The following is a 20,773-nucleotide window of genomic DNA, read 5'->3' on the forward strand; positions in this document are numbered from 1 at the left end:
TTGTTTTGTTTTCTACTTCTGTATACATTTCAAGTAAGAAACACATACTTGTCTGTATTTGAAGAATCCTGGAAAACTTGCGCAGCCTGGCTGCCATAGCTCTGGCCTGCGCGGTTTTATACGCGCCTGCTGTTAAAACGCAGCGGGAAATATCCGCATCAGTATTTGTCTTCTCGGTTTATTTGAAGTTGGACAACTATTCTCATGCACTGAGCACTAGTAGATCAGATCTTTAAGCAAAAAGTGCGGGTACTGGCACAAGGACGGGCAATTGCCTCCTTCAGGTAATAACAGTAGCAACTCTAAAGCGATGCTTCTTTGTCAAGAAGACAAAGACATAGCGTTTAGAAAGCAAAAAAAGAACTAACGACAAGTTTCTAGCACATGCCGTTTGCGAAAAATGGGTGCAAACATCGTTGACGTCTACAATACGCACTGAAACACTTTCAAGACGACGCATACTGGCCGACTGATCTGGCATAGCGAATACAAATAAGATGACCCAATCACAGCAGCACACACAGTATTGCACGAATTACATGTTCGACAACTAAATACCAAGAAAAATTGCGTCCTTGAACAGTGACACTAAAGGGCGTGGAAACAAGGAGGGGTAAACGGGACCCATGGATTGGTGTGCATGCTGCACAACTTAGCTATTAACCGGAGACGAAGTACACGTACACCAGGAAACACGTGTTTCGATGTGTAATGTATCAAGAACCACGTATGCCTTTGTCCTCAGTTCAGCGTGTACTGAAAACGAAAGCGGGACATTAACATTTATGCGTGCGGACAGTGCCGGCAGCCGAACTGAGCGAAAGGAAGGACCATAGGAGCGATCAAGGACTGCACCCTTCACCGGACTGCGGCGGGCGTCATGGCGGCCGTGATGCATTTGCGCTTGCCAGGGGCACCCCGCAAACCCTTCGTAGTTACTCGGCACTGAGCGATCCTGCCTCTCCCTGGTGCGCCGCAGCCGCCACCGCCGCCGATGTGCGGCGCTTTGCCACACCACTGGAAGCGCGAGGGAGGGGCTGCGGTGCTGTGCAGCGTTTAGCCTCGCCATCCATGGATCTGTCTCGGCAGCGGTGGTCGATGACGAGGCGAAAGGTGATCCGTCATCGCGCGGCGCTTCCGGCGACCGCCCGCCAGCGCCCCTAGCTGCGCGCGCCGTCGCCCACGGCACGCAATCACGGACGCCGAATGCGCGCTCGCCATTCGAGACGGCTCGCGCGCACGCCAGCACCGAATGGGCGCCCAAGAAACGCAGCTGCTCGTGGATGAATACATAGTTTCTCAATGTTGCCTAGACGCAAAGCTGGCGCCACCGTCATGCGGTCTCTTATTTGATTTGGCTAGTGTTTGGCCAAAAACGTGGATTCCGCCTCTGATGCCTGTTATGCGCCTGAGCTACGTCGTGATTTCTTCTCTGCGCGCAAAGGAAATTAATTTAATAGTGTGTTTTTCAAGAAGGTACCAGGTTGGTATGGAAACTTTCACAGAATTTATTCGAGATTTGCCGATTGATGAGTCGTATTGTTCAGGCTGAATCCAATTTTTATGCACAACCATAGCCAAGCCAAATACGAAACATCATCTTCCCATCATTCCTGTGCCTCACCGCGGTAGATGAAGTGCAGCACACCCTGCGTTCTATTTATGTCATATTAAGAACCTCTACGGCCTTATCAAAGCACACGTCGGAGCGAAAGGGTTTCTTCACGTCTGCTTGGCCTCCAGTCAATGGCGCAATGCTTCCAACTAGGAAATGTGGTTTCAGTGACGGCGGTGATCGAACTAATAGCGCTAGTGGCGAATAATTATGCACCGCGTCGCTTACTGCGTAGAAGAATTAACAACCCGTTTAGATGTTAGGACCGTATTTTTCAGTAGCATCGCGACCAGTCTACAGTTACCCAGTGGCATCGCAAGTAACTGGCATGAGGTCTCGGTGACAAAACCGGGAGAAACCTGCAGACAGCAGGTTTGCGGAGAGAGCACTCAGAGGGCAGTGAAGTCTAACTCAGTGGAATTAGAAATTAAAACGCCGAAAAGAGTATGATACCGCATCGGAAGTTCAGTCTGTCTTCGCAAGAGAACTTTTTTATTGTTTTCATTCAACGTCAAAAAATGTGCGTAAAACAGGCTTAAGAAGGGATCAAGTGAATGTAACTGAGCTAGAATTAAGTTTGGAAAATGCCCATACACAATCTTGCGAACGTTCATTTAAAACGTATAGACTGAACTTGCCCCGCCCGACATAATGTAAATTCCATCTGTTACTCTGAGTTCATGCGCCAGCAACTTCATATACGGATACCAAAAACGGGAGGCCATCGACTCAGCTACGTATCCTTGTTATAAGATGCTGTGGCAAATTTTGGGCACTGTAAACAACGTCATTATTAGTGAATAATATAATCAGCTCGGCATACAGCAGTCACTTACTTCGTGACCATCTTTTTACCACCTCCTATTGCAGCGATAACGTCGAATGCACTACGGCTTTCTGAGACCAATGTATGTCTCATATTTTCTAGAACGTGACGCCTATACATTCGCGGAAGGAACTGCCCATATCCTGTATCTAAAATAATAATGGATCGGCGGTTTCTGTGGCCCCGCCGAAACTCCTTTTTATCACACGCGCATGCTACATCATCCCTCAGCTGCGAAAATTTTGCCGACCTAACATAAGCAATAAAAAACTCAAAAATTATGCCGGCAGAATGCGCAGTTCTATCGTTAATATTTCATGCTGTGAAAGTAGCTTCCTCCTGAGGTGAAGGTGTGCGTAGTTTTAAGTGGCTCCGCCGCTAAGTTACCGTTAGAAAGGTGAAGCACGCTTTACAGGCGCGAAAAGAAGGGCGTTGGTTTTAGGTGTATTTTTGGCGACAACAAAAATGAAAATACAAGGAAGAAAGGCCCTCTAGTACGTCTTATGCAGAGTGTGGCTTAAACAGCACCTGCAGAAATGGTAACTAACAGTTAAGGAGAAATAAAAATTTTGAAAACACAACATTAGCCACCTAAAACAAAAAAAATGGACACAAATTCATTTTTTCATGCAAAGCAACCAGCATAAACCCCGAGAACAACAGCGCCCGCCGCGGGGCCTCGGTGTCTATGGCGTTCGGATGCTGAGTGCGCTACCCACGGGACGGAATCCCTGCCGTTGTGGCCGTATTGTGATGGATGCGAAACTTGAATCCCAGATGGAAAAAAAAAGTGTCTGCAGGTCTCCAGTGCGGCGTCTCTCATAGCCCGCGTCCGGTTTCGGAACATTAACGCCATACCAAAAAAAAAACTAAAAAGTTGAATGAAAGCCATTCTGAAGCAAACACGGGCACGCATTTACAGGTTTCCTGTCGTCTTCACTAGTCTTCTCCTGGCTAAGCCTGTCATTTAAAGAAAAGTTTCGAGAAATGTCGATTACACCTAGCAACATGTTGGAAAAATGACAGCAGGCGTGTTCAGACAAAGGGGGGGGGGGGGGGCGGCTTCGAACAAGACAGCTCAGTTCACAGCAACTTGTATGTTTAAGGTTTAGCGTCGTACTTCGCTGTTGGAGAGCACTGAAAATTCCGTGATTGCGATGACAGCAGCCTAATAGAATGGTATATTGACACTAGTGAATTTATTCCTCTTATATATATTTAGACTCGCTGCCACTTGACTTGTAGTTTAAACGAGTACAGAAAATATATAAAATAAAATCCTTCGAGTTGGGTGTCTTGGTACGAATTCATATTAGGAACACAAAGCCCGGGGACGAAACACAGCGCACAGAAGCACGGCAGAGGAGAACTGTCCGCTGAGGCGGCGTTCTTTTGTTCAGGAGTGTTGTGGAGTGGGCTAGTTAATGCAAGTATGAAATTTTTCAAAGCGCTCAAGCAACACGGATGAAGGAAGAACAGACAGGGACGAGTGCTACTTCCAACGCGTTTATTTTGTAAAACCTCAGGTGCTTTATACATGTTCTCAATGCTCCCACGTCAGTGACAGTGCATTTGCGCGATAACAGTGCGTAGCTGCCGAGAACAGAACCAGTAACCATCCGCAGGATTACGTTGATATACTCAGGAATACTAGTTCCTTTTTTCGATAATGAAATAAGGTGTGCTAACACAAGTACTTTCCAGGGGTACTATTCTCTGTGCTTCGATAATCTCCCGGGTCAGTTAATCTTGACTTAGTCCGATGATATGGCACTGATTTAGCTATAGACTGCAATTACAGCACTTACTGCAGTGAATGGCTAGGTTACTTCCGGAAGAATTTTCAACATTATTGTTGTGCTATCGTGGAGACAGTAGCCTGTTTGGCCAGCACATTTTTTGCCGCCAGACAGAGGGATGCAGTAAACAACACAGTACACACAGTCAACGTACGCTGTTCGGTGTTTAATGCCGCATATATGTTTGAACGAACGGTAGGGCATTGCGAGCTTGCAAAGCGTGTTTAATTTATGAAAGGCCGTAAACACGTCTCTCACTTCAGCTTTCTGCGCTATCTATTTTAAGTTGTGCGAAACGCTGTGCACGCAAGGAAGCGCAGCCACATTCTTCCTTTCTCTAGTCGTCTGTGCGTTTCCGTCCCGAGCGGTAAGGCTCTTAAGGATGCGCTCTGCTACCGAGACCTGAAGTGGAACTGAGTACCTCGTGGCGCGCAGCCGGTTGACTTGTTCATGGAAACTACGGAGCATGCAGTGGTGGCAAGATTTTCTCAAAGCGTTTTTGAAGCATAGTGCACTCACTATGTTCACACAATCACAAAGCCTCACCTTGTATTTCTATTCTGTAAATAAAGAGAGAATTTCAACAGTTCTGGCTTAATTTTTATGGTTTATAGAGGGTTTCATATCCCAAAGCGACTCAGGCTATGAGGGACGCCGTAGTGAAGGGCTCCGGAGATTTTGACCACCTGGGATTCTTTAACGTGCACGGTCATCGCGCAGCACATGGGTCTCTAGAATTCTTCTCTTTTTGTGCATGCTGCTTGTGTCATCATTGCCCCGATTTCTTTCCATGTCTTCCACGGGCCGAATGCTGTCGTGTTTGCCATGGAATTGCTTTCTCATGTCTTCACCCTGACTTTTCGATTTCCTGCCAGATTGCATGCCCGATTTATCTATATAAGCCACGGTGTTATTTCCATAAATGTTCAGTTGTTAGTACCGCTCTATGTTGTCGCCTGCCTCTGTCCCGTCTCTTCTTGCTGTTTTTATACTATATAATGTCATACGTGGAGCGGCGGGACTGAAAAGTGATTAAAAGACTGCATATTTTGTGATTGCAAGGTCGCTACATCACTCAAACATCATTACGACATGTAAGTATATAGGGGAAATGAATAGCGATGAAAATAAAATCGGGGTAACTAGTGAGGAATTCCACCCTGGAATGTAACTCAGATGCGCTACTGCTAGGCCATTCAAGCACTTTCGCACTGCTTGGTAAAAGCGGTGTTTCACATGTATGTCGTGTAGTCTTTCACAGCTCAAGTTAAGGGCAACGCAGCGAGCCATGGAAAAAAAAAATAGGTGTAACGTTAAGAGACCGGAAGCGGGCAGAGTGGGTGAGGGAACAAATGCGGGTTAATGACATTGTAGTCGAAATCAAGAGGAAGAAATGGGCTTGGGCAGGGCATGTAATGCGAAGGCAAGGTAACCGCTGGTCCTTAATGGTAACGGAGTGGATTCCAATAGAAGGAAAGCGTAGCAGGGGGCGGCAGAAAGTTAGGTGGGCGGGTGAGAGTAAGAAATTTGCGGGAAAGCAGTGGCCGCCGCTGGCAAAGAACAGGGTTATTAGGGAGAGGCCTTAGCCCTGCAGCGGTCGTAGTCAGGCTGATAATGATTATGATGACGACTACTGTATGCTGATAAGTATGTGTGTGATTAGAGAGGCACTAGTTAAGGGAGTAGCAAAGTCCATGTCCAAGAGGGGTGTGTGTACGCTTTTTTCACGTGACATTATTGTGTCATGTGATCTGCTAGCAATGGTAGTGCAGGTGATCGGGTAATATGCTAATGAGAACATATGGAGTGATTGACGGAACCCGTTAACGCTATCGCGTCACACCCATAAAGGCGGAGCTTAAGTGTCCGCCAAATGTTTAAAATGTGTATGATCTGTCACTTGTTTTATCTTTCCACTTTTTCTGCATCAGAAAAAGAAAAAGAAAACAGGCTTGTATGAAATACTGGCATCCCATTCTTAACGTTAACAAAATTTGGTTTGAGTTCAGCACATTAGTTGTACCGAATCGAGAAATTTATTTTTATTTTTTACTTTTTTGTGGATCCTGTTTTGCTCCTGGTACAAAACAGTGGCTCTGTGCGCAAATATTGCCATTTTAATTTTCCATTGTCTTAACAAACCTCGTAATTTTCATTGTCCTTACTACCGCTGTATCTCTGCTTTTATCTCTGCTTTATAAGTCTCGTGCTGACGTAAAACTCCCTGTATCAGTTTTCTGCGTTCTTGAACAGCAAGCAGCGTAACGCTTGTATCTTTCTACAAAAAAAATCCTTGCAGTTATATTTATAACAGGATTTCCAATGATAGTGTTCGGCACAACAGCTCACGCCGTTGTTTTGATTCATTGAGCTGATGCATGTTAGTGAATTTGTGTCCCGATACATTAATATTTTAAGTATATGCGTGCGGCCTTGCAATTTTGTTCAGCACGTACTTGAAAACGAAAGCATGGACGAGCTGCCGTTTGATGTTTGTTTCTTTGTTTTTCAGAATGTTTCATCCTCTACCGAGCGCACTACGCTGTCATTCAAAGCAGTGACTTGGACAAAAAGCAGCTCGAGTGCCCGAAGCTGACTCTCCTCTTCGAGGCTCCTGAAGACACAACACCCATCTTGCAGGTAGGACCTCATGTGCATTCTTTTTTCTTGATTCCGTAATCTGAATAATAAAAAAGGATGAAACAAGAACGGTGAGATTTTTTTACATATTCACAATATATTTACGGTGCCAACGATAGTCAGCATTTGAAGAAGAAGCCGATTAGTATTTACAGTGAGCGCCGTATTCATATGTTCACTCTAGCTATGAATGAAAGATCGCAGAAAGGTTTACAATACAAGGTACACTAAAAAGATGTTACTATTGCACGAACTTTAATCGCAGGTAAAAGTGACACGTGATGCCCTAGTTCGTAGTGGTGGCACTGTACGCGCTCTGCGGACGCACTGTTCTCACGGAATCATACTTAACATGCCTAAACATAAACTGCGGAAAAAAGACAATTTACTTAACGATAAAGAATAGTAGCGTTGTGTGCACAAGCGAAAATTGAAAACGTGATTATTGTGCCCCAAATACAGCTCATATCTTTCAAATGCGAAAATTACCAGCCACTACATTCCCACCGTATGGCTCATTTCTGTTTGGTGTCCTGCGTAAAGAAGGGTCGAAAATATCAGCCTGTTTGTTTTTTGCGCGATAACTCGTCCGTATCGTCGACACTGCGCGAGTTAATTGTCCTTACCACCATCATAATTTTCCTTATATGCGTTTAGCGGTGCATTGCACAAAGATGGGTGGGATGTCAACGGGATAATAATGCAAGATGGCAGCACGAATCTTATGATTAGTTAAAGACGGAAGCCACAGCAGGCACCACCGGTGGCTCAGTGTCGGCGCCTTGCACCAGAAACACAGCTCAGACGAATGGGTACGCGAGACGACTGAAGGTGGGGAGATAGGGTGGTGCGATTTCTTCTGCCAAAGCTAGTAATTTGCGTAGTAACCCATGTTCTTACCATCTGTCCGGACTCGATTTGTGTTGTGTTGGGTTTATTGGCGCATAAGCATCTAAGGCTATCATGCGCCAACGGACTGTATTTATTTAACGCCCGTTTCACGGGAATCTATAAAGTGCAGAGGGCAAAATGCTTCTCTAGAAGACGCTCTTTGCGTGTTTCGGGCTGAACACGCGAAATCTAGCAATAACATTTGGTTAAAAAATTGTTGTGGTTTAGCTCTGGTTAATCCTAGTTGAATTGCGAAAGCTTCGTTTCCTCGGCACGTCGCCTACGCAGCGTCTCATTCCGACGCTCTCGAGAATTCAAAGCGGTCTCTTCCGCAGTTGAAGAGTCACTCCGGGGCGTGGCACGATTTCTTCTAATCGCATCTACGTTACGACGCTTCTCGAGTCGTGCGGCGCGCTCTTCTGGCGTCTCTTGAGTGCGTTGCCTCTTCCTCGCTTCGTTCTGTCGTTGTTGCGTCTTTTTCGCGTTCTCCTTAAGGACTACTATACACTGAGGCGAAGCGCATATATACATACCCCCCGCGAGGCGACACCTCCTCTCCCTCTACCACAACGAAGCACATCTGGTGGAGCGAGCGGTGGTGGCAGCGGCATCGACGGCGGCGCCATCTGTTGGAGCGTGGCTGCTGCGTTGCTGGCAACGCCGCGGCATACGGCTGAAGTGCGACCACGCGACGAGCCGAGCTGGCTGCCTGGCTGGCGTAGTGTTGCTTTCGCAAGAAAATGATCCGGATGTAAGAAAGTACAATTAGACTCATAGGATTTCATCGTAATTTTTTGCCTTCCTAGTCGCAACGGCTTTGGACGGTGCGGAACACGCAGTTGGTCGTTTTTCACATGAATTTTTCCCTCTGTATGCCCTCAGCTAATTTGTGGTACGAGTGAGAGTCAAACCAGTGCATATATAACCGATAACACCGAAGGCAGTGCTTCAGCACGAAAGTGCTGCCGTGGGCAATCGCACCGCACGATATCGCTGGTATTCAGTACTTTACGGCACATACGTATCTGTATCGGGCCGTGTGCCGAGCGCTACGTTAACTGCCTTCAAAGAAAATTTGCTGAAAGAAAAGGGTGTGGCTTGGCATGAACGTTAGTGATAATGAGTCGGAGCATCCATCTGTGCAAAACATTTAATTCGCGCTAGCACGCCACCAGATCAGACCTTCACCACATATCCAGTTTAGGAAATACTTTACTTGTGAATTGCTTGCGGAAGCCGTTTAAAACTGTCATAAAGAACACCGGTTCAAAAATTATTATCCAGGGATAGGCAAATCCTTGTGATAGCATCGCTCAGAACTTTTTTGGATATTTGTTTCTGTAATATTAACTGGTTCGAATACTTAATCATTTTTATTCCTACTTATCGGTTGGTTTATGCGGTTCAATTCCACAGAGCGGCTTAGGCTATACGGGACACCGCAGTGAGGGGCTCCGAATAATTTCGACCACCTGGCGTTCTTTATTGCCCACTGACATCGCAAAGTACGCGGGCCTCTAGCATTACGCCTCCGTCAAAATGTGACAGCCACGGTCGGGATCGATCCCGTGTCTTTCGGGTCAGCAGCCGAGCACCATAACCACTGAACCACCGCGGCGGCTTCTTGCTACATTATCAGGCGAAATATTGCATATGCTTATTTTGTGCTTATTTGCATATCAATATTTTACCAATCGTATTTGATAAATCAAAGTGACACGTTTTTACGGCCCTGCTCACTGTAGCCATGTAGAGGCAGCGAAGCTTTACAAGTAGTGAGGCGAGACGAATTTTTTTCCTCGCCATCCGTCGTTACTTTTCTGCTTCAAAAACTGAGAAAGGTAAAATGAATACACACAGGAGCTAGCACCTGCTCCCCAAAAATCTTCATAAATGTAGAGCCTGCAAATAAGCTTCAATTGCAACTGGAGACATTCGTTACTAAGCACATTGCGCCAACGCCAGTTCGGAAGACCCATAGGATTACGAAATATTTTTTTCGCACTTGCGTATTATTTTGCAGATGTGAGGGGGTTTGCTCAAAAATTTAACTCCTGTGTAGATGAGGGGATTATGCCAAATCAACTGCAACAAGTTTTTGCTGCTTCGGTTGTCATTTATCTTTTTAACTTCCAAAATTCAATTTAACGCGCACTTTTGTCCCGATGCAGCACTTTAATCTGCCAGAAACGGCGCAGTACATGGCTGCGCGACCGATTTTCTCTAACGTGGAGGGTTATTCGCCGCACGCGAGTTTTTTGGTCCACCGGCGCGTTTTTTCCCCTCGATTTTTGTAAAATAGGTCCGCCGCAGGATGTCGAACCCGTAACCTTGAAATCACGGGAAAAACTTCTCAGCCATTGAGTGTGCAAGCGAGGCATGTTTCTCTAATTGATGTGGTCTGAGTTGTCGCTACCGGCCTCGCGTTCGGTATTTACGTGGATACTACTCCCAGGTAAGGATGTATTGCTCACATTCAACCAGCATACAAGTACGTGAGCGCATAAGCGGCCCATGAACGCGCATGTGATCAAATGCGTGGATGAAACGACAGTATCGAGCAATACGCCCGTCTCTTTCGTGTAGCAGTCCCCTTTTGAGATAGTAGGCGCTACTATGCACTATCATTCAGACATTAGTTGTAATTCCTTGGTATTAATCTGTGTGTCATGTAGCGGGCATTGCCGTACCTCTTGCTGACGAACCGCCTCTTAGACTTGCGATCATTGCTCGCCAGCTTCCGCACAGCCGAACAACTAAATCTTGCTTTGCTCAAATTCTTATGCTGTTTCCAATAACGTGCCCATCGAGAGGAGTATAGCGATCTCCGCGACTTGTCAAAATACGCTGCTAATAACGCTTCCGAAACTCGAGCATCGCATCGAAGCAAAGAAGCAAGAACCGAAACGACGGGAGGCGTGGACATGCGTGAAGGGAAAGCAGCAGCACCGAATCGACATTTTGGAAGAAAAATGAGAGACGGCATTAGGACGGCCTGCGAGATTAAATTTCTGCCCTGTTTGTGCGGGCGGAATGCTAGAGGCTGCAAGCCGCTCCAGCCTCGCGTGGACCGCTTTTCCTTTCCTTTTGGGTGCGCGACGCCACGTCAAACCGGCGAGCAACTGGCTTCGCAGAGGCGGGCGACTAGAAGGCGTCAGATATTTTTCACGCCTTTCTCCTTGCGTTTCTTGGAATAAGAAATAGCATGTTTGAACAGCTGAACAATTCTTCAGCAACTATTTTCCTCATATATGCTGTCGGATTGCAGGTAATCACTCACTTCTGGCATTTTGCGCGCCAGCCCATTCTTTCTTACATGTACAGGGTGTTCTAGACAGCCATAAAGCTTCCTAAATTATTTGATAAACACTTGCGCGCGAATGCAATCGCGTCACATAAAATAAATGTATTGATGGGGTGGAGCTCAAGTTATGGCGCACGAAATTTTATTTTTGAACATCAGCGCACAGCTTCTTTAAATTGACGCTGTTGATTCTTGCATGATACCACAGCGTAATGGCTCCGGCAAGAAATAGCGAAACACCACCCTGTAGCTCAACAGAACAAGTGCTCCACTGCGAAGGAAGATTTCTGGGAGAGTTTGCGTGAGGGTTTCGACATCTCCTGCATTCACCATCTGGCATTAACAATACACGCAACGTTCATATCATTATGCGCGCCGCAAGGTCGTGTTGCTCGCGTGTGAATTACTCTTCGCTGTTTCCTGCGTGCTGTCGAAAACATTCTCTTTACCTGGTCCGTCGTGGTTGCTATGCTGAGAACTTGTTTCTTTTCCCTTTCTATTCTCTTGGCCCTTCGTCGCTGACAACCGCTCCAAAAATATCTCAGTAGCTTTGGCTAAGGTACTCAGTGAAATCATGCGGTGGGGGAGAATAAAATTTATTAAAAACAGAGAAGTTCAGAAACAAAAACAATAAAAAAAGTTAATTGCACGCACTTTCCGTTCGGACGGCCAGGTTGAGTGTTGTTCGCGCTGCGGCTTAACGACTCGTAGCTTGACTGGCGCTGCCGTCCTCTAATCCTGTAAGTAAATCTACACGCTAATCTACTCGTTGCACCCATCAACCGAAATTAGAGAGCGCTGGTCTCCGGTAATATATCATGGAGCGCAACTTTCGCAAACTCAGAATTCCTGCCGACGTCAGTAGGACCACCGCGCTCACGTGTCACGCAAAAGCGGGACATCCCGTTAACCTCCGTTATAGATTGTGCAACAAACGCTGAGCTTACGAACTGGCTACTCTCCATCTGTCGGAACCGGGGCACACGTCAGTATCTGCTTTCGCTTTGTGCAGGACACGTGCCGGCAAGGAGCTGCTGGCTGCACGAAAAGCTCTCTCTTTCTCTCTCTCTCTCAAGTGTTGCGCTCCTGCTGGTCGTAATGGTAATGCCTGCGTATGCTACACGCATACGGGTTCCTGGCTATATGAATAGATAAACATTTTGGAAAGTAGCGGGTTAAGAACGACGTCATTGACTGCCTCCTAGTGTTACAAGCACAAACTCATGACAGTCGTCTCGCCGTTACACAGGTCGACATTTGCTCGTTAGCCTACAGTTCCGAACTTTCTGCCGAGCAGAAGTGTCGGGAAGGCTCCCTTTATCAGAAGCCGTCGTTGCCGTGAATTCCCGCGGGACTCGGGGAATCATGACCGCACTTCGCGGCACCGTGTCCGCGCGGGCTGTTCACCCGAAGAAAAAGCGCCGAAACAATCAGGCCCGCTGCTGCTGCTGGGGCGCGCCTTCCACTTTCGCCCCTTTATTTCCCGGAGGCCCCGGCGTTCGCGGCCCGGCGGACGTGCCTGGCAATAAACATGAGCCCTCCAGCTTTGTTGTTTCTCACGGGTCGCCCTCCAGTGTCAATGTTTGTTGATCAATCATGGGCGGAGATCTGCTCCGCTGCGCTCCCCTGGGCTCCGCAGCCAGTCTCCTCGTGTTTGCGCTTGTCCCAACCCATTTGCCTGCTGCGGGCGCTGCGAGCAAGCGGCGGCGTCGCGCGCAGCCGAGCCCTGGCGAAGTCTGCCGTCTTCAGCCGCGGTCCTCGTGACCCTTTCGTTTGCCGAACTGCGCGCCTCTGTCGGCGCAAAGTCCTACGCCGATTCATTGGGATTCCTCTCTGTCCCGACCCGAGGCTGCCTGGAAATGCGCCACGGCACGCGAGAAAGCGGCGCGCATTCGAAGAGACTCCCGACAAAAGAAAAGGAATGCGCTTGGTGTTTCGGCGGAAGAACCGAAGGGGGCGCCCCCAAAGGGCCGCTGCGACCTCCTCTTGCTCGAGCAGAGGGAGCGCCCCTCCTTCGTCGTTCCACGCCGGTTCCCTTTTTTAGCTCCTCCGCGGGCCTCTGACACGAAAGCGGACGCAAAATAAAGTACGCGCGCAACCGTGGCCGCGCCGGGGTGCGCACGCAAACAGCCGAAACGGAGTGCGCGCAGTGCGCGCCTCACGGTGAAATTGGCGCTGCCTTGTTTCGACTGCTGCCTTTACGTGCCTCGTTTAACGCGAGCGCAGTTTAGCCGCCGGGGAAACAAACACTCCGGCAGCTCCCCTCGGCACTCCGCTATTCGACCGCAACTCTTCTCCCCGGCGCCCTTTCTTTTTCTGTCGTGGTCTTTAAAGAAGCTCGGCGGGCGATGCTAGATTTTTCTCAATCCCGTCGCGTCGTGATTAAGATGAATAGGATTTCCTTATTCGAGTACCTTTTTCTTGTCAATAATTCGTGAAAGTAAGAGCGATGACCTCTGGTTAAGAGTTCAATAGTTGCTCGAGTACTTGCACAAAGATATCCTACTGCCCATGTTTACGTAAGAGTAGACGACAAGCGCTTTCTGCTTCCAGATCGAATAAATTCCGATATTAAATGAGACACATTTCGCGCTAGCATCGCATTTTCGGTGGGTAAACATTTTTTTTTACTCTTCAGGTCCTTTTATACCAGCATCAGTGGATCGGCAAGCCCAGAGAAGATTCCTTCGTGGTTTGATCATTATAAAGGATTCCTCTCCCTTCACCGCCGCTGAGATTCGTGACACTTCCGTCCTTTCAGCGAATAAAAAAGTACACTCCAGCAAAGGATAATGCACATGAAAACAAAAGCTATGATAAGTACCAACTAACCCAGCTTGCTACCCACTCCTGCAGCTCATTTATCAGCCAATCATTTCTCCGCTTGGAGCAAAATGCAGAGAAGTTAATCTTTCTGGATCGAGTTCCATGCTGCGTGTCGACCCACGTGTTTTTTTACTACCTCTGTGTCCTGATTTTCTGTTGTGCTGCGTTTTTGCTGCTTGCGATTAAGTGAAACCGAAATTTCAAGCTGTCTCATTTCGATGGAGGGGGAAACACTCAGGAGAGGCCGTCGCTATCCGAGCTGGAAGTGGCTGGAAGTCACGCGATTTAGCAAGAACTGCTGGCAGTATTTGGCCGATGGCGCAGCCAATAGTAACGCTGGGCGCCGCGGCGTCGTCTGCTGCATTGTCTGCTACGCATGCGCAAGTGCATTGAGACGGAGGTTAAGTATGAGGGGGGGGGGGGGGGGGTGCAAGGTGGAGCCTTCACGTGCGGCTTCAAAAAATGTGACGTAACGGCCTCTCCTGAATTCTTTCCTCCCTCCATGGTCATTTCTATCCGACACTTGCTTGCTAAAAAAAGTAACATGACTTCTCAATAATCTGCCAAATAAAAGGAAGAGCGAAGGAACAATTGGGATATCCTCATTCTTACCTGGCATGTTTACTTTTGCAAATGCCCCAGCCTGTGGTAAACTCGGGCAAACTAGCGTTTTCCATAAAAACGACCTCAGCGCGCTCAGATGACGCAGTCAACGCGCAACTATATAGGAGGGACCCCTGGATTTCATCTGAACTTATCGAAGCACAGAGGGCCCGCATGGCGAATGCGTCGCAGGCCAGGGCAGAGCTGACGTCCCGCCGAGATTAAGCGAACGCGCCAAAGCATCAGCGCTACCGCTCCGAGAAACTATGAAGTCTGGCGTCTACCAACACTTGGACGGACGCGCCGAACAGACCACCGTACTCACCAACCAGGGGGACGGCCGAAGTTTCAGGAAACGGGGTGACTGATCGATCCAACATGACATTATTTCAGGAGCCTGCGGCTGACGACAGAAACTGATCCTCGCAGCGAAACCGTCGCTCCCTGAGCCGCCTGCAGAACTTGGCATCTACAGAGCTGTCACCTCCCCCGATGACTCCCACCTCGAAAGGTCTATAAGGCATATTTCACACACGTGTACCGTATACGTCCGCCGCTACAGAAGTTAAATACGGCCAAATGCAACCAACGGTCAGTGGCCTCTTCGTCGCAAAACTTGGAGCGCACTCCACCCAAGGTTGCGTGTAGGGGGCACGTGAAGCAAAGTCATCCTTTGTGGGGGAGTTGAAAAACGTGTCACGGCCTCATTGTTGTCACAGCTCTGGTGAAGACGCGCCAGCGGCAAAGCGGCCGAGACAGCGCACGCGCCAGCACGAATTAATCCGCCGCCGGCGCTCTAATGGGTCGCAGCGGCGCGCCGACACGGAGGCCTTCAGCAGCAGTCATCGCTCACCGCCCCACGTGGCGTAATTGTGGCTCCGAGGCGGAGCGCCAACACTGCCTTCGTGGCGATTCGTGACCGCGCGTCGACGTTTGGAATATCTCACATGCTGCGCCTGTCAGCGCAAGCCGCTGGTCGCGGCCATATCTCAGCGAGTCTCGCCTGAAAGGTTCCAGGAGCGCTCCGTAACGCCGCGGCGCTGCCGCAAGAACAATTCTGGTTTGGCTGCCACGAGTTCACGGGGGTGCGCGTTCGCATGCGCTGACCCCATCAAAGTGCTGTCACCCCTGTGCGGGCCCCGTCTTCTGGCGCCACGGCGGTGTCGGCCCCATTCCATCTCACTGGGCGCAACCATTTACAGCAGCCTCGCTTTTGCAAAAACCTTTTCATAGCGCTAACTGTGCAAGGGAATGTGTGCCGGTTTCACCCCGGTCGGCGTTACAAGGTAACAGCGCGTGTGTGCTCATTCAGACTCCGTAGCAGAGAAAATTGGTCGCTCGGAGCAGTACTCAGAAAACGGCACCAACGTCGCCGCAAACGCGAGCGGCGATGACGACTACGGGAACGTTCGGAGTTGAGCGCACGTTAAGTGGGCTGAAAGCGTCAACGGCGTGAGTGGCGGGGGCGGAAAAAACCTTTTATTACCGATAGCCCTAGCTCTTGGCAGTAACGGTGAGAGGATCTTACGTGTCATCTCGCAGTGCTAAGATGAGACAGCGGTGGCAGGGATCACACAGTGCGCACTCGCGTAGCCGACTCCGCCGGACGCGAGAGGCAGGCGAACCGCGGTGGTGCCGTTCGGGCGTTTGAGCGCCACTTATCGCTAACCCGTTAGGTTCCGTGTGTTCGATCAGCGGCAGACTCTCCAAAGAGGCCGCAGGAGGTAGGCAGTATAGCTTTACGCTTAATTGCCTTATTAATCACCAACGTCGCCGAGGAAGTCGGGGTTATGCAACGAGCTATAGCGTTGGAATTCGATGCAACTTTGATGGTCGCCTGGAGGTTGTTTCACTGCAGTGTGCGGCCGTACACCGTAGTTCAATCAGCGCAGTCTCCAGACTAGTCTCAATAGAGTTCAGAAGAAAAACAAAGGGCTAGCAAAAACAGAGCTGCGCGCTGTCACCCAGAACACATGCCCATCAAGCGCTCGGTTTCTAGTGCCATCATACATCGCAGCTTTAATCCCTTAGTCGCAGCGCAGAGCACTGCAGCGCAAGTTTTAATAAGGGCGTTTGTTGAGGAGAAAGACAGGAACGCCATGGTTTATGCTGCTCTCCATAACCACGGAAGGGTAGGGGAGAAGGGACGTGAGGGAGCGGTGCTTCATACGGAGGCCGCAGCACTGACACGTTCCTGTTTATGCAACTTGGCATGTAGCAGCCCACGAGCTGAAAAGCAATGTGCGCAATTGCTTGGAATGTGATGAGCCGTCCCGTTTTGGTGAGCAGTGTACGGATAGGCGGGTTCGTGCCTACAGTTCTGTTTTGTTCTATTGAGACGTTACGCGCTGTTTCCGCAGCAAAAACTACTTTAAACGCGCAATGCGAGAGGTTGGTATGCAGATGAGCAGGTACTTCCCAAGTTTCTGCCTCTCGGAGAATTGAGACGTGCGTTCTGCCTCCAACCGAAATCGTACTCCGCCGCCGTAAACAGGTGTTTTTTGTTCGAAATGAAAATAATAGCCTGAAGAAGCCGGCTCAGGGTAGCAGGTCACGAAAAAATGTTACCGTTGCTACACCGACTGAGAAACAGCTGCGATTTCCCATTAATGCTTTTTTACAAGCAGCGCCAATTACCATCAAGGAAGAATGTTTTCGTCATTGTCAAGTCACTGATATGCAAAGTTTAAAGAACGAGATCGGCATGACCACAAAAATAGAGAAACCAGGCCCTGTCATACTGACCAGGATACCACGGAATGAACGAACGAATATAAGTCAACTACAATGAAAACAGTGGGGAATTTATTCACGTTTTACACTCCAGGCGAACAAAAATTTGTATATATTTCAAAAATAATGTACAAACTTACCGCCCGCGACAAAGGACAAGCACGGAGTGCGCTTCTTGTACCTCGTTATACGATCACAAATAATATCGACCTGTTTTCCAAACGACAATCACACCGCAAAATGCACTAGGACGGGGTACATAAGTAACACCATTCCCAACTTCGCATTTTGTCCAACTCGCTTTCGCACATAGCTCATGAAGAAAGGGCGAGACACGGGCTGATAAGAACGAACGGACTCCGACAGGCTGTGGCTTTTTTCTGACATCTTCTATTCCACGATTATTACTTGCCTGCCCCTGAAAGTCCTTGTAAACCGCACTAGAGATGCAAGTTTCGCATCAAGGCACGTTTTACGCTCCTGTCCGGGACTTCAACAACCACAGATGCGCTCGACCGCTGCACAGCTTGGACTCTATGCGGAAACAAGTCCAACAACAAATCATTCCACTCGCTCGCTCTGCGATGTCCTGTGCTGAAAACAGCGATGAGAGCGCATCCAAAGCCGCAGGTTACGCTAATTCGTCGATCGCAAGGACCACACTGCTGGTGAATTACGCTTGACGACAAAGGAAACACTACAGAAGATTGCGTCCCGGCTTTCCTTTCACGCGGAAATAGGCCTGCGGCAAATCGCTCCGCTCGCTTGCTGTGCTGTATTTGCTGCCGTAAAAACCAACCTGGTGACGTTCACATGTGCACTAGACACTGATACATCGATAACAAAACCCACACTGCGTGTGTGTCACGGGTGAACCCGGAAAATGACTGAACATGGGAGGGTTGACGCTTGGTACGAAACACAACCCGCGATCCAGCCAGAGATCTACCAGACGCTGCAGCCGCCATCGCCGCCATCGCGTAGAACACAAATACAGCTCGTAGAACGCAAAGACTTGGATCAACGGGCCAATGTGTGGAAAGCCGACATGGTCTTGATAGAAGAGGATGGCGACAAGAGCCCAGAGAAATTAAGGTTGTCCTTGTTTGAGCTTGACATCCTAGTCGATATCAAGAGGAAATAATAAATGGGCTTGGGCAGGGCATGTGATGCGAAGGCAAGATAACCGCTGGTCCTTAAGGGTAACGGAGTGGATTCCTATGTACTGTATATACATGCTATGTACTGTATATACATATCTTGCAATAAAATTCCTGTATGTATGTATGTATGTATGTATGTATGTATGTATGTATGTATGTATGTATGTATGTATGTATGTATGTATGCATGTATGCATGTATGCATGTATGCATGTATGTATGCATGTATGTATGTATGTATGTATGTATGTATGTATGTATGTATGTATGTATGTATGTATGTATGTATGTATGTATGTATGTATGTATGTATGTATGTATGTATGTATGTATGTATGTATGTATTGTCAAGGCGTTTATTTGAAGCACAGGTCGGTTGGTTTTGGTTGACCGGCGACACGACGGGTACACTCACAGGCGTCGTTCGAAAAAACCCAGCTGCACTTCGTCTGCTTCTTCGTTGTCCCGCTTGAACTCGTCCGCTTCTTCGCTGCGCTGCGCCTGTCGGTCCCATTACAGTATGTATGTATGTATGTATGTATGTATGTATGTATGTATGTATGTATGTATGTATGTATGTATGTATGTATGTATGTATGTATGTATGTATGTATGTATGTATGTATGTATGTATGTATGTATGTATGTATGTATGTATGTATGTATGTATGTATGTATGTATGTATGTATGTATGTATGTATGTATGTATGTATGTATGTATGTATGTATGTATGTATGTATGTATGTATGTATGTATGTATGTATGTATGTATGTATGTATGTATGTATGTATGTATGTATGTATGTATGTATGTATGTATGTATGTATGTATGTATGTATGTATGTATGTATGTATGTATGTATGTATGTATGTATGTATGTATGTATGTATGTATGTATGTATGTATGTATGTATGTATGTATGTATGTATGTATGTATGTATGTATGTATGTATGTATGTATGTATGTATGTATGTATGTATGAAGGCAAGCGTAGCAGCGGGCGGCAGAAAGTTAGGTGGGCTGTTGAGATTGAGTTAACGGGGATACGGTGGCCGCAGCTGGAAAAGGACAGGGTTAATTAGAGAGACATAGGAGAGGCCTTTTCCCTGCAGTGGGCGTAGTCATGATGATGATGATGATGATGATGATGATGACTGAGATCCACTTCCGCAACTCTTCGAATTCTCGAATGTGTTATAGGTCGCATCGTTCCATCACGTGCTTCGTATGGACGCACGAGCGATGTCGGTCCTTACCTAAGATAAATTCACTTTGCCCTGCTTCGGGAGTAGGCGCAAATGCCAGGGAGACGAAAAGCGTGGATACGTCGTTGATTTAGCCATCCAGTCTAACGGCAGTGAGAGATAATACACCAAAAATGATGTTTATTATGTTGATAATGACGCAGACGATAGTGACAAAAATTTAGTCGCCAGTGAACAAACGGCGTGCACTGTGCAAAAAAAAAATATGGAGTTGAATATGTTCAATAAATGAAGTGCAGTGCACCCCTCACTACATTGTATTCAGTGACCTTGGTGCAACGTTCAAGAGTTTTATTTACATTTAACCACTATACAGTCATTCCGGCCATCGGAGTCAGCGTAAGGCGTTAATCTCGTAACGCAATACACAACTGTCTGCATGCAATAAAGGACAACTTGACCACACTTGCCAGTAGAAACAGTCGCTTTGCCTAACTTCGCAAGCCCTAATCAATTCATGGACTTCCTTAATCTTTTCACGAGGACCACAATTCAATGAGGAAAACCGTCCTTACGTTGCGCCTCAAGCACCAGCGTGCCGTTCAATACGTACCGCGATATTAACAATGCTTAATGTCACACGCAGTAAAGAGAAATAATGTGCTGCACTGCCAGGTGCAATGACGCGTCGCTGCTTCTACAGTCTTTTTCAAAAGTATACAGCCCAAGGGGTCTGCTTCTGAGCCCTGCAGCGCGGCTCCTCATGTATGATACTCGGCGACCCTAATCTCAAGTAGGTAGGAGGAACTTAAGTCCTCAACCCTCCCAGGCTTATGACAGTCTATTGTGCTGAAGAACCCCGCCACACGGCTTGGAAGCAAACCCCTTGGGCTGTATATTTTTGACAAAGACTCTACGTATGTCAGCAGTAGTGAAATATGCGGATCCATCTTAAAGCACTGCTATATGAATACAAGTCAAAGTGAGTCAGCGCAGCGGAACAAGGATAAACTTTAGAAATAACTATAGATTCGCAAACGTCTGTCCAATGTTCTTTCCTTATTCACTCCTCCTTATGTATAATTGGCTACTTCTTCCAATTTTCATGCGGCTTTCACAAGCGAAAGTAGATTTTTATTTATTCGCCAACATTTATTGGCAG

The 20,773-nt window shown here is 47.7% G+C and overlaps 1 protein-coding gene across 1 annotated transcript in view; it reads left to right on the forward strand.

Annotated features, from left to right (window-relative positions):
- The window catches only part of LOC144114347 (uncharacterized), a 333,452-nt gene that overhangs the window by 222,829 nt on the left and 89,850 nt on the right, over nucleotides 1–20,773 (forward strand). Inside the window, exon 5 of the mRNA XM_077648004.1 lies at nucleotides 6,753–6,880. Coding sequence (XP_077504130.1) covers nucleotides 6,753–6,880 — 128 coding nt within the window. The remainder of the gene's footprint in view (nucleotides 1–6,752; nucleotides 6,881–20,773) is intronic.

This window comes from Amblyomma americanum, chromosome 1 (genome assembly GCF_052857255.1).
Source record: "Amblyomma americanum isolate KBUSLIRL-KWMA chromosome 1, ASM5285725v1, whole genome shotgun sequence".
NCBI classification, from domain to species: Eukaryota; Metazoa; Arthropoda; class Arachnida; order Ixodida; family Ixodidae; genus Amblyomma; species Amblyomma americanum.